General features: G+C 47.2%; 1 protein-coding gene across 3 annotated transcripts in view; it reads left to right on the top strand.

Annotated features, from left to right (window-relative positions):
• Positions 1-450: 450 nt before the first annotated feature.
• Positions 451-13076, top strand: part of rpgrip1l (RPGRIP1 like) — a 22597-nt gene continuing 9971 nt past the window's right edge. Inside the window, exons 1-18 of one of the 3 annotated variants that reach the window (XM_026172326.1) lie at positions 452-543; positions 1192-1287; positions 1450-1594; positions 1757-2067; positions 2182-2281; positions 8371-8514; positions 8863-8968; positions 9325-9471; positions 9545-9618; positions 9732-9871; positions 9975-10081; positions 10153-10203; positions 10306-10488; positions 10615-10732; positions 10828-11280; positions 12113-12216; positions 12328-12664; positions 13009-13076. The exon at positions 13009-13076 is cut by the window's right edge and continues 126 nt beyond it. In XM_026172326.1, the coding sequence (XP_026028111.1) occupies positions 1200-1287; positions 1450-1594; positions 1757-2067; positions 2182-2281; positions 8371-8514; positions 8863-8968; positions 9325-9471; positions 9545-9618; positions 9732-9871; positions 9975-10081; positions 10153-10203; positions 10306-10488; positions 10615-10732; positions 10828-11280; positions 12113-12216; positions 12328-12664; positions 13009-13076 (2676 nt within the window). In that variant the 5' untranslated portion in view covers positions 452-543; positions 1192-1199. Of the gene's footprint in view, positions 544-1191; positions 1288-1449; positions 1595-1756; positions 2068-2181; positions 2282-8370; positions 8515-8862; positions 8969-9324; positions 9472-9544; positions 9619-9731; positions 9872-9974; positions 10082-10152; positions 10204-10305; positions 10489-10614; positions 10733-10827; positions 11281-12112; positions 12665-13008 lie in introns of all 3 variants that reach the window. The other 2 variants (XM_026172327.1, XM_026172325.1) reach the window with 2 other exon arrangements.

Below are 13076 nucleotides of genomic sequence, written 5' to 3' on the forward strand. Positions count from 1 at the left end.
TCACGGCCCAGCGAACACTGACATGCCGACTGAGCTTATCCTGGCCTGCCGACGCTCATCTCAGGGTGCTAAATTAGATCCATCGCCAGTTCATGAAAGGCATGCGTCTGACAGCACGCCTATCAAATCCCCGCAGATGTGTGTGCAGCAGTGAGCCACACTGCTCATAAATACGCTAACATGTAAAGTCAGGTCAGACAAAGTCCCCAAATTGGCCCAGAGTCAGAGATACAGCTGACAGACAGGAGAGAGGGTTTCTGCATGAAAATCAGCAGGAAACAGACACGTTCACACACAAAAGTCCTTCTTATTAAACTCGAAACAGCTTTAAGAGCATTTAATCACTGGTGGTTTATACTGTGTCATATTCTAGAGGGAAATATAAGCTAGGAAAGCCTTTGACTGCTAAAAAAGAGGAACAAAAAATACAACTCCCAGAAGGCTCTTCGCACAGCGCGTGCGCTGTTGTACCATAACGACGTGATGAGCGTTTATGTTTTCAGTAGCAACCGTGAGTTAAACTGAACAAAGTCGTTGTAAAAGGTAAGAAATACGTCAGATGTTACCAGAAAAATGACCGGAAACAAGTCAGAAGTAAATATGGAGTCACGAGCGTTTGAGGCGACACGCAATCTGATAATTAGACGGTTCCGCTAGCTCGTTAGCTACTGCTGCTAATGCGGAAAAAAACACGATAGATTCAGAGCTTTTCAGTGAAATACATCCACGTACGCATAATATATATTTTAATTTATTTACCTGATATTAATATGGTGTGTCCCATTGGTCAAAGATAACGCTGCTTTGTTAAATCATCGCTCGGTACCAGACTACCTTTAAATTCTATACGTTTTAATGTTCACGGTCGAAAGTAGCGTTAAATGTGGCTTCGTAATTATCGTCGAAGACTCGGAAACATCGGAATTAGCCGGTTTTAAGTTCGGCATACATGTAACACACTAGGCTGTTTGAATTTTGGTGCTTTTGAAATGGTGAACAGTCCGTTTAACACCGCGCTATTAGAGGCGTCTTTAAAGTGAAGTGCTGCTGATTAAGTTTTCATTGTAAAGTATTTTTATTCATTGTGCCGATTGTGTTTTTAACCTCACTGAGAGATTTATCTTCAGAGATGAATTATAAAAGGCGTAAAGCTGTCTGTAACCGCCACCGACGGTTGAATCTTCTGTCCAGGCTGAAACATGTCAACCCTCCGGGATGAGACGGCAGCAGATGTGCCGGTCAAGGACGTCACGGTGGACCTCTCCAGACTCACACCGGCTCCACCAGGTGTGTCCACACTCATCAGGCTGTTTCAGAGTCCTCCACGTACCAGCAGACAGTTGCATGACTAAAACGTTGAATTCTAACCTACATTTTAGGTTAAATCCAGTGCTCTGTTTTATGTGGTACAGTTTGTTCACCTGCTAATTTGTTGATTTCTGCTCACAGAGTCGTCGACCTATCAGCACGCCCGTGCGCGACTGGACATCTCGCGTGTGTCCCGGGAGGAGCTGGAGGACCGCTTCCTGCGGCTGCAGGAGGAGACGCTGCAGCTCAAACAGCACAGCCACAAACGGGATGATCTAATCAAGAAGTGAGGCTTCTCCCATATGCCCGGGGCGTTTTTATCACTGAACAAAAGCACGTCTTTAAAGAGAACACGTTTATTTCCTCAATAATATTTTTCCACACAAAAAGCTCCAGAATCCTTAATGTGTCTAACAATATACCATTTAATTTAACTGTCTCTCTGCAGACTGAGCACAAAGCTGAAGAGGCTGATGAACAACCGTGACCGCATGGAGCAGCTGGCAGCAGGGACAGCCCCATCCTCCAGGGTCCGAGACGTGGAGATGGAGGAGATGATGGAGGAGCTCCACGAGAAGGTCCGGGCCCTGCAGGCCGAAAACGAAGGGCTGAAACAGCGCCTCCTGGTGGCAAAGCATCAACTCATCAATCGTCAGAGCCAGAGGCCGACGCCGTACGACCGCATCCAGCCGCGAGTCAACACGGGGTTGAAGAAGTTCAGAGACGACATGTCGTCTCCGTCTTTAATACGACCTAAAAGTGAGTTCTCCGGCGTCTCCAGAGCTTCTCTGCCATCACGCTCCACGAACTGCGTGTTTTCTTTCTCTCTGTTTAACTTTTACCATCTTCCCTCTGTGAATTCATCTCCTGCAGGTACAAGGAGTTTGGAGGGAGGAGGACGACCTCCGACTGGCCTGCTGCCTCGCTATGGGCACAGTCTGCTGGAGGAGGCCAGATCAGAGATCCGCAACCTGTGAGTAGGAATGGGAATCAGTGAGATGTTAGTGATCGATTCTGGCTCAAAAACACCTCTAAGCAGGATATCACTCCGGGTTCTTGGCTGGCTTAGCGTTAGCATGCTGTCTGTGCAGGTGCATGTAAAGAGCTGAAGTTGTGTCAGCAGCATGATGGAGCTGTTTCTGGATGCACGAGCACAAGACTCCATAAGCAGGATCGATCGGCAAACAGACTAACAATTCCATACAGCTGGACTACTGGGAACCACTTCTCTACAAGAACCAGTTCTTAATTCCCGTCCTTACCTATGAGTCATCCTGAGCTTATTTAAGGCAAGGCAAGTTTATTTGTACAGCACAATTCAACAACAAGGTGGTTCAAAGTGCTTTACAGAGACATTAGAAACAAGAACAAATAAAAAGCATGATTTAAAATTGATTAAAACAATCAAACAAACTAACTAACTAATTAACAAACAAACAAACAAACGAAACAGTATATAAAATCAAAACAGTAAAATCAGTAGTTAAATGCAAGTTTTGAAATTTAAGCTTAAAAGTGTGGATTTGGTGCTTTATTCAAATGCAGCTGAGAACAGGTGAGTCTTCAGCCTGGATTTAAATAAACTGAGTGTTTCAGCTGATCTGAGGCTTTCTGGGAGTTTGTTCCAGATATAAGGAGCATAAAAGCTGAATGCAGCTTCTCCGTGTCTGGTTCTGACTCTGGGAACTGATAAAAGACCGGATCCAGATGACCTGAGGGATCTGGAAGGTTCATACTGGGTCAGGAGGTCACTGATGTATTTTGTAGAGATGGCACGATACCACTTTTTTATGTTCGATACCGATATCATAAATTTGGATATCTGCCGATACCGATATGAATCCGATATAGTGTGTTTTAATCAACAAAGCTGTTTTTTAAATATCTTGCTGCATTTTGTATAAGTTCATACTCAAGTTTAAAACAACAACTACACTAAAGCTATTCTGTTATACCTGTATGCAAAAAAAAAAAACATTTCATAGTTCAGCAATACTGATCAATCTAATAAACTTAAACCTACACCATCCTCCCTATTCTGGTATTTTAAAGAGTACTTAGCATAAATATTAAGCAACCTAACTAATAGGGTTCCAACTCCCAGCAACAACAAAAATAAATAAATAAAAAATAGGGAACCACCCCTCACGCTCCACCTCATGATGCTTAATCGACGTAATCAACCTTAATTTGATGCAGTGTGAAACAAAATGCACAGAAATCAATTATTTTTCAAGAAATATTAAATAGATTCAACATCTTTCTTCAACAAAATTGCAGACTGCACAGATGGTACCTTCCCAAAGTAAAAAGTACTATAGCTTACTAGGGTATATATATTAGACTTAATAGTCACTATATACAGTAATTAACTTCTATTCCTTTTACATCAGATTAAAACTTTGTGTGTCAGATAATTATTTATTAAAAGCTCGACATTTTAAATGAGAATAAGAAAGAAAAGTATGTCTTTGTGCCCCCTTTTCCCTGTTAATGCCCTATCGGCCCCCCTGGCTAAACTTTGCTAGATCCGCCCCTGCACAGTTACCAGCGTCAGCTGTAGAAAAAGATCCTCGAGTAGAAAGTAATATTAAATAAATTCTAACAACAGCTGATCAAGCTTAAACGTGCTGCTGTTGTTCAGCCGCTGGTTTCCTCTTTCTGGTGCAAAGTGGGCCAAAAACAAACTAGAGACACGGACTCGCGACAGAAAAGCCGATCAGCTGATCATTAAGCAGTTTCATGATTGAAGTAGCAGCCGGAGAGGCAGTCGCTCCATATATCGCTTGTTAAGCTTAACGCAGGAATGCTTTACAAACATTCAGAGATGGACTTACACACTTGCTTTACTTCTCTCGGGATAACTTTGTCGGAGATGAAATGCCGGGTTGCTAGCGAAGCTCCAAATGCTATCCAGACCACCGACAGGTCCCGCATGCCACAGCCGCTCTATCACGTGATGCATACTGCTCCGACGTGCTAACGTTTTGAGGTGAGTTACGGCGTGTTGCAAGTTTTGTGAGGTGCTTTCGTGATATTTAATGGATCGGATTACATTTTTTATTTTTCTCTGATATCCGATCCAGTCATTTAGGTCAGTATCGGACCGATACCGATACGTAATATCGGATCGGTCCATCTCTAGTATTTTGGTCCTAAACCATTCAGAGCTTTATAGACCAGCATCAGAACTTTAAAGTCTATCCTCTGACGGACAGGCAGCCAGTGTAAAGACCTCAGAGCTGGACTGATGTGGTCCACTTTTTTGGTCTTAGTGAGGACTCGAGCAGCAGAGTTCTGAATGAGCTGTAGTTGTCTGACTGATTTTTTAGGTAGACCTGTAAAGATGCTGTTACAGTAATCAAGCCTACTAAAGATGAATGCATGGACTAGTTTTTCCAGGTCCTGTTGAGACATCAGATCTTTTATCCTTGAAATATTCTTGAGGTGATAGTAAGCTGACTTTGTTATTGTCTTAATGTGTTTTTCTAAGTTTAGGTCTGCATCCATCACTACACCCAAATTTCTCGCCTGGTTTGTGGTTTTTAGATGTATAGATTGAAGTTCTCTGGTGACCTGTAATCGTTTTTCTTTGGCGCCAAAGACTATTACCTCAGTTTTGTTTTTGTTTAGCTGGAGAAAATTGTGGCACAACTAGTCATTGATTTCCTCAATGCATTTACCAAGAGCCTGTACAGGGCCTCGGTCTCCTGGTGACATTGTGATATATATTTGTGTGTCATCTGCATAGCTGTGATAGTTTATTTTGTTGTTGTTTATAATCTGTGCCAGTGGGAGCATGTAGATGTTAAACAGAGGGGTCCCAAGATGGAACCTTGGGGAACTCCACATGTGATACTTGTCTGCTCAGATGTGAAGTTACCTATTGATAGAAAGTGTTACACCCCAGCCCAGGGAACCGGCGTGCGACATAAGGAAAATAAAAATAAGGAAAAATGCCCCCCCACTCCCTGCTCTTAAGGAGGACGAACCAACAAAAAACAGCTACCACGGATTTCACAACAGCCAGTCAGTTTGAGTCCCAAAAGGTAGCAGGCATCAGGGTGAGCATGGCCAAAACAACAAACAAAAACTCTAGAAATGAAATGCAGCTGGCTTACCTTCACCAAACAAAAACACCAGAAAACCCCAAACAAAAATTACAGGTGTCTTACCTGCCTCCCTAACCAAAAACAGGAGAAAAGGTTCCCAAAGAAAAATGGCTTCTCACCCCTACCGAGTAAAAACAGTATCAATAACTATTTACATCTACAGTGGGGCAAAAAAAGTATTTAGTCAGCCACCGATTGTGCAAGTTCCCCCCACTTAAAATGATGACAGAGGTCAGTAATTTGCACCAGAGGTACACTTCAACTGTGAGAGACAGAATGTGAAAAGAAAAATCCATGAATCCACATGGTAGGATTTGTAAAGAATTTATTGGTAAATCAGGGTGGAAAATAAGTATTTGGTCACCTCAAACAAGGAAAATCTCTGGCTCTCACAGACCTGTAACGTCTTCTGTAAGAAGCTTTTCTGTCCCCCACTCGTTACCTGTATGAATGGCACCTGTTTGAACTCATCATCTGTATAAAAGACACCTGTCCACAGCCTCAAACAGTCAGACTCCAAACTCCGCCATGGCCAAGACCAAAGAGCTTTCGAAGGACACCAGGAAAAGTATTGTAGACCTGCACCAGACTGGGAAGAGTGAATCTACAATAGGCAAGCAGCTTGGTGTGAAAAAATCAACTGTGGGAGCAATCATCAGAAAATGGAAGACATACAAGACCACTGATAATCTCCCTCGATCTGGGGCTCCACGCAAGATCTCATCCCGTGGGGTCAAAATGATCATGAGAACGGTGAGCAAAGATCCCAGAACCACACGGGGGGACCTGGTGAATGACCTGCAGAGAGCTGGGACCAAAGTAACAAAGGTCACCATCAGTAACACACTACAACGGCAGGGAATCAAATCCCGCAGTGCCAGACGTGTTCTGCTGCTGAAGCCAGTGCATGTCCAGGCCCGTCTGAAGTTTGCCAGAGAGCACATGGATGATACAGCAGAGGATTGGGAGAATGTCATGTGGTCAGATGAAACCAAAGTAGAACTTTTTGGTATAAACTCAACTCGTCGTGTTTGGAGGAAGAAGAGTACTGAGTTGCATCCCAAGAACACCATACCTACTGTGAAGCATGGGGGTGGAAACATCATGCTATGGGGCTGTTTTTCTGCCAAGGGGACAGGACGACTGATCCGTGTTAAGGACAGAATGAATGGGGCCATGTATCGTGAGATTTTGAGCCAAAACCTCCTTCCATCAGTGAGAACTTTGAAGATGAAACGAGGCTGGGTCTTCCAACGTGACAATGATCCAAAACACACCGCCCGGGCAACAAAGGAGTGGCTCCGTAAGAAGCATTTGAAAGTCCTGGAGTGGCCTAGCCAGTCTCCAGACCTCAACCCCATAGAAAATCTGTGGCGGGAGTTGAAAGTCCGTGTTGCTCGGCGACAGCCCCAAAACATCACTGCTCTCGAGAAGATCTGCATGGAGGAATGGGCCAAAATACCAGCTACTGTGTGTGCAAACCTGGTAAAGACCTATAGTAAACGTTTGACCTCTGTTATTGCCAACAAAGGTTATGTTACAAAGTATTGAGTTGTATTTTTGTTATTGACCAAATACTTATTTTCCACCCTGATTTACCAATAAATTCTTTACAAATCCTACCATGTGGATTCATGGATTTTTTTTTCACATTCTGTCTCTCACAGTTGAAGTGTACCTCTGGTGCAAATTACTGACCTCTGTCATCATTTTAGGTGGGGGAACTTGCACAATCGGTGGCTGACTAAATACTTTTTTGCCCCACTGTATATACAACAAACTATTTACAACACAGGGGGAAATCAAGACCATGACAAACTGAAACACAGGGCTTAAATACATAGAGGGAGTAATCAGGGAATAGACAACAGGAGGGAAACACAGCTGGGGCAAATCAGAACTGACGAGACAAGGAAGCGTAAACTGAACACACTGAGATAAGACAGACCTTCAAAGTAAAACAGGAAACGCATAACAGTCATGCCTAAAACAAAACACTGACAACATCGAATCGTAACAAAAGTATTTCCTGTTTTCTACGTATGTTTTGAACCAGTTTAGTACAGTTCCTGAAAGACCTGCCCAGTTCTCCAGTCGTTTGAGTAATATGTTGTGGTCAACTGTATCAAATGCTGCACTGAGATCCAGTAAAACTAGGACTGACATTTTTCCACTGTCTGTATTCAGACATATGTCATTGAACACTTTGGTCAGAGCGGTTTCAGTGCTGTGGTTCTGTCTAAAACCTGACTGGAAGGCATCGTAGCAATTATTCTGTTTTAAGAAGTAACTGAGCTGTTGAGAAACTGCTTTTTCAATGATCTTACTTAAAAACGGGAGATTTGAGATCGGCCTGTAGTTGTTCATTTGTGTCTTGTCAAGATTGTCCTTTTTCAGTATAGGTTTTATTACAGCAGTTTTTAGTGATTCTGGAAACACACCTGATAATAAAGAAAAGTTGACGATCTGTAACAGGTCTGACTCTAAAGTCTTTGAGACCTTTTTGAAAAAACTTGTTGGCAGGACATCTAAACAGCAGGAGGAGGAGTTCAGTTGACCTAAGATGTCCTCCAGGTCTTTGCTGTTAATAGGTTGAAACAGTTTCATGGTGTTTAAACAGGTTTTCGGTGGACACAGTACATATCCTGGATATTAAGGATATTATTAAAGGTGGTATTTTACATCAGTCATTGAAACTCCTCACAAATATTTACCGTGTCCTCCTAGCTGGCATCGGCACTGAAACAGGAAGATAAGAGTAACTAAGGCTCCACAGAGCTTCCTTCTGAGGATTTATAAATGACAGTTTTTGTAGTTCTTTACTGGATTCACGCTGTGAGTGAAGTGCAGACTCGCAGCTTTAGCTGGAGGGTTTAAATAAGGTCGTGACACACACAGTCCCTCATTTTCAGAAGCTCATTGATTGTGACGCGCCATGTTTGTGTCGCAGAGAGAATGTGATCGAGTCCCAGCGGAGCCGCATGGAGGAGCTGGAAGGTGCATCGGAGCTGCTGAGGGAGGAGCTGAGGAGGAAGGAGGCCGAGTATGAAGAGAGACTCCTGCAGGTCCGGCAGGAGCAGAGCTCCAAACTGAGGTACGAGCTGCTGGTTTTAAATAAGAAGCTTCCGTAAAGCTGAGCGGCGCCTCGTTCTGATGTTTCCTGTTATTTCATCAAAAATGTCGTTTATGTTTGAGTAAATGAAAATCCATCTAAATAAAACCAGTGAGAATATTTTGGTCTCAGGTTTTTGTTGGAGGGGAGCACCAGAGCCTGTTTCTCACGGTTTCAGTCCAACAGCTTTCACCGTATCAGGGCAGAAGATGAGCTCGTGCTGTGGCGAGGCGTCCGTCATTCACAATAATCACTTTCTGTGGTCACCTCTTCACTCAAAGCTGTGCTCGAGGTCGAGGTTGTGGATGAATCTTTGTTTTTTCCTGTCAGGACGCACGTCAACAGCAACGTGACGCTGATCAAACTGCAGAAGCAGCTGGCGGTGAGATCCAACACCGTGGCTGAGCTGGAGGGGCGATATCTGCAGCTGCAGGAGGTGAGACGTTTCCTGGCCTCCTCCTCTTCCTCCCCCACCTGAAACCCTGCAGCACCAAGATCAACATCCAGTAATCACTACTGATCTTCTCTGTCTGTGAGAGAACAAATTATCGCACTTTTCTATGCAACGCTGTGACTTCAAGCGCAATCAAATCCCTCTGCAGCCAATCAGGAGAAAGATTTCTTAAGAGGGGAGGGGCTTGATTCAGTGCACAGCATTGTTTTAAACTGTGAATCATGCAGATGATGGCACTGACACACATCTGCAGACACAGCTGGCCTGACGAGATCAACAAGACCAGGTGTCAGGTGTGTACACAGAGCGAGCTAACAGCGGCGGCGTTTGTTTTGCAGAGTCAGCAGACGCTTAAGCTCAGTCATGAAGCGGCGATGGCGAAGGTGGACGAGCTGTCGGCGGATCTGAAAAACGAGCGGCTGAAGCGCTTGGAGCTGGAGAAGCAGCTGCAGAGTGCCAGCGTCTCCAGGACGAGGATGGAGCAGGTGAGCCCGAGTCCGCTGTAGGGGTGTGCTGCTGTGCAGGTGTGGTGGCTCACCTGCCTGTGTGTGCGTTCAGCTGCAGGAGAGGATCGGCGAGCTGGAGCAGGACAGAGACCTGCTGAAGGACAGCAACGAGAAGCTGCTGAACAGGTGAGCAGAAGGAGGCGAAGACACGCCGCGGCGCTGTGAGGGCCGTTTGTCCATGAACGTTTCAGTCTTACCTGGCCCAGGTTGACCTCCGTCACCTCCTCCTTTCGTTGCAGCGCCTTTGACGTCTCTCAGCAGGAGAAATGGCAGCTTCAGGAGCAGCGGCTGAAGCTTCAGATCTCTCAGCTGGAGACGGCGCTCAAGGCCGACCTCGTCGACAAAAACGAGATCCTCGACAAAGTCAAGGCCGAGAGAGGTACGGGTACGCCCCCTACCTGCCCATTAAGACCGCTCCGTGTCCCGTGAGAGCGCCGAGGGTGAACGTGGCGACCGATTTCCTCCCTCTGATTGTTTTTCAGACACAAACGAGAAGCTGAAAGAAGCAAATCAGAAGCTGGAGGTGCAGTTCCTGCAGCAGAAGCAGCAGCTGGAGGAACTGAACGAGCAGCTCAAGTTTTACAGTCGGGTGAGCAGATGAATCAAATCCTCTCGCCTGCTGCAGGTTTGGTGTGTGTGACATCACCGTGCTCTTCACAGGGGAGCGACTACGACGTGGCCGAACTCACCGAGGCGCTGCTGCTCGTCAAAGTGAGTGCCCGTCACACGCCGCTGCCGTCGTTACTGCGATCATACACAGCCCAGATTCAGTCTCACGTCTCGCCTTTTGTCTGTAACATCATCGTCTATCAGACACGTAAATCCCAGAGGAGTGGAGATCTGGACTTCCTGAGGGAGGCGGAGGAGGAAACGGGCGGCACCAGCATGGAAAACGCCATTAAGGAGCTGCGAGCCGCTCACGCCGAAACCATCCAGGAGCTGGAAAAGACCCGGAGCCTCCTGAGCACGGAGAGCCGGATCAGCCAAGGCTACAAGGTGGAGCAAACACACCCGCCCACTTTTATTCTTACTGTATGCAAAGCAGCAAGGGGAGGGGTCAGAGTGGAACCTGATCACGTTTGTTGTGCTGAGCAGAATCTATTTCCTTTCTTGTGGCCGCAGGCCGAGCTGGACGCCGCGCTACGCAAGATGGACGCCGACAAACTCGAGTACGAGCAGAAGCTAGAACGCCAGGCTCAGCTGCTGGACGCCAGGGCAACGAAGATCAGGAAACTGGAAGGTTCCCGCCCACCCAAGCATCCATCCAGTTCTCCTGCTGATGTTCAGTTTAAAGAATAAATGAACCGTTGATGATGAGGTTTCTCTGCTCCGCAGCTCAGCTCAGAGACATCGCCTACGGGACCAAAACCTACAGCGTCAAAGCGGACGCCACAGCCGAGGACGAGGCCGACGAATCTGGCGAAGCGCTTCACCTGGAGAGTGGAGAAAACCTGCTGGAGCTTCAGATAGTAGGCGTCACGCTGTCTGGCTCTGCCCTGCAGATGCTGGGCGAAGCTGAGCCCGCCACCTTCTGTACGTACGCCTTCTACGTGTTCGAGCTGCACGCCACACCGGTGGTGACGGGCCACAGTCCAAAATACAACTTTACTTCTAAGTACGTGGTTAGCGTGGACGAACGCTTCCTCGACTACCTCCACCGGGGCGCGGTGAGGGTGGAGCTGCACGAAGCGCTCGGTCTGGACTGGAGGACGCTGGCGGCTGGCGAGCTTCATCTGCAGCAGCTGCTGGAACAGGACGGGAAGGTTCACGGCAGCGTGGCGCTCGTCGGTGAGTCATTGGTCTGTGGGGGGAGGGAGAGACTGACATAAGCACAGACTGAGAGACAGCCAAAGAGCTGCTCGTGTAAAGGCTCAGGCTCACCGACAGAGTCCATGTTTCATTTGTCACACACACAGACACACACAGACACACACAGACACAAGAACAACACTGAACAGGTGCAGACCGACAGCGAGCAGTGAACAACCGTTACCGGGTGCATCACTAAAGTACATTATTTTGTTATTAAGTGCATGAGCAGTGTAGAGAGTCCAGTCCAGCATCACTCGGTGTGGACACACTGCAGGTCAGGGAGCTCTGAGCGAGCGGTGCATCCAGCAGAGCGCACCGCTCTTTGGAGAGCTCGTCTATCCCGATGCTGTTCCTCCACCTTCAGAGGGAGGTGGAGGTCTGAGGAAGAAGAGACGCTTCTTTAAAAAGATGTTTAGCGCCATCTGCTGTCAGTACGGAACATGACGTCATGAGTTTGGTTGGTTGTGGCTAGCAGACTTAACATAAACTAATGTGAGTCTGTTAGCTGCAACCAACCACATGACGTTACATCTAATGTAAATTAGCCTTTATAAGGGGAGCGCCTCATGTCCGCTCTAAGCTCAAATATGTACAAGGTGAGAGTAGGGCCGAGGACACAACCTGGATATTTACCTTCCTGTGTGTCATGAGGGGCCGTGTGACCCGCGAGCCAGCTCAGTGACGGCCGGATCCACGCGGTCTGCGGGCTGGCGGCTGTACTTGACGATGACGGTAGACTCGGCGACTGTCGGTGATGCTCGATGAAAACGCGTCGTCAGATGAACGCTCGTGTGCAAACCTCTTTCAGGGTCGCGTGATGAGGCGCGCTGCTTCGGCTCCTTGGAGTTCTGGCTCAGGCTGAGGGTGCCCATGACGGAGACGCTGCGACTGTACCGAGAGAAGATGAAGGCGGTGAGCTTCATCATCACCCGTCATCACTCAGATACACGAGCAGGAGGATACACCCACGGTGTACACACACCTGAGCAGGTGAAGGTTCTCACTCGTGTCGTTTCTCCTCAGCCTCCGCCAACGACCGGCGACTGGAACGAGCTCTTCATCACCGTCCGCCGCTGCTCCGGCCTTCAGCCGCGAGGCTCCTGGCAGCCGAGCCCCTATGTCGTCTACAAGTTCTTTCACTTCCCCGACCACCCCACCGCCACCGTTCACAACCGCCAGGACCCCGACTTCCATGACCTCAGGTCGTACTCCGTCTCGATGGATGCGGACCTGGACCGGTACCTGAAGTCGGAGCTCCTTCAATTCTACGTGTTCGACTACAAAGAGGAGCAGATGGACATGTACCTGGGGAAGGCCCAAGTCCCTCTGAGGACGCTGACCCACGACGAGAGCCTCACAGGTGAGTCAGGTGTTTGTAGCACACTGTTCGCCTGCAGGTGCAGCTTCAGTGTTCAGCTGCAGCGTGACCTGTTAAAATGGGGTTCTTTCTCACCGTCTTTACCTGAACATGGACATACACACTTTACACTGGTTTTAAATAAACTGGACAGGAAATGTTTTCATTTTTAGCTCCTGATGAAGGCTCCAGGCTTTTCGATAAAACATCGAAAAGTGTTTTAATGGTTTAAACTTCTTAAATCTAAAGTTAACCAAACGCCTCACACTGCTGCTGACTGAGGAAATGTTTCAGGATCAGCTCGATCAGATGTGAGTGAGCACGTGTAACCTGCTCTGCTCCCTCAGGTGTGTTTTCGCTGGCCGATCCCTCTGGACTCCCCGCCGGGAACATCGAAGTGACTCTGAAGTGGAAG

This window comes from Astatotilapia calliptera, chromosome 7 (genome assembly GCF_900246225.1).
Source record: "Astatotilapia calliptera chromosome 7, fAstCal1.2, whole genome shotgun sequence".
Classification (NCBI taxonomy): domain Eukaryota; kingdom Metazoa; phylum Chordata; class Actinopteri; order Cichliformes; family Cichlidae; genus Astatotilapia; species Astatotilapia calliptera.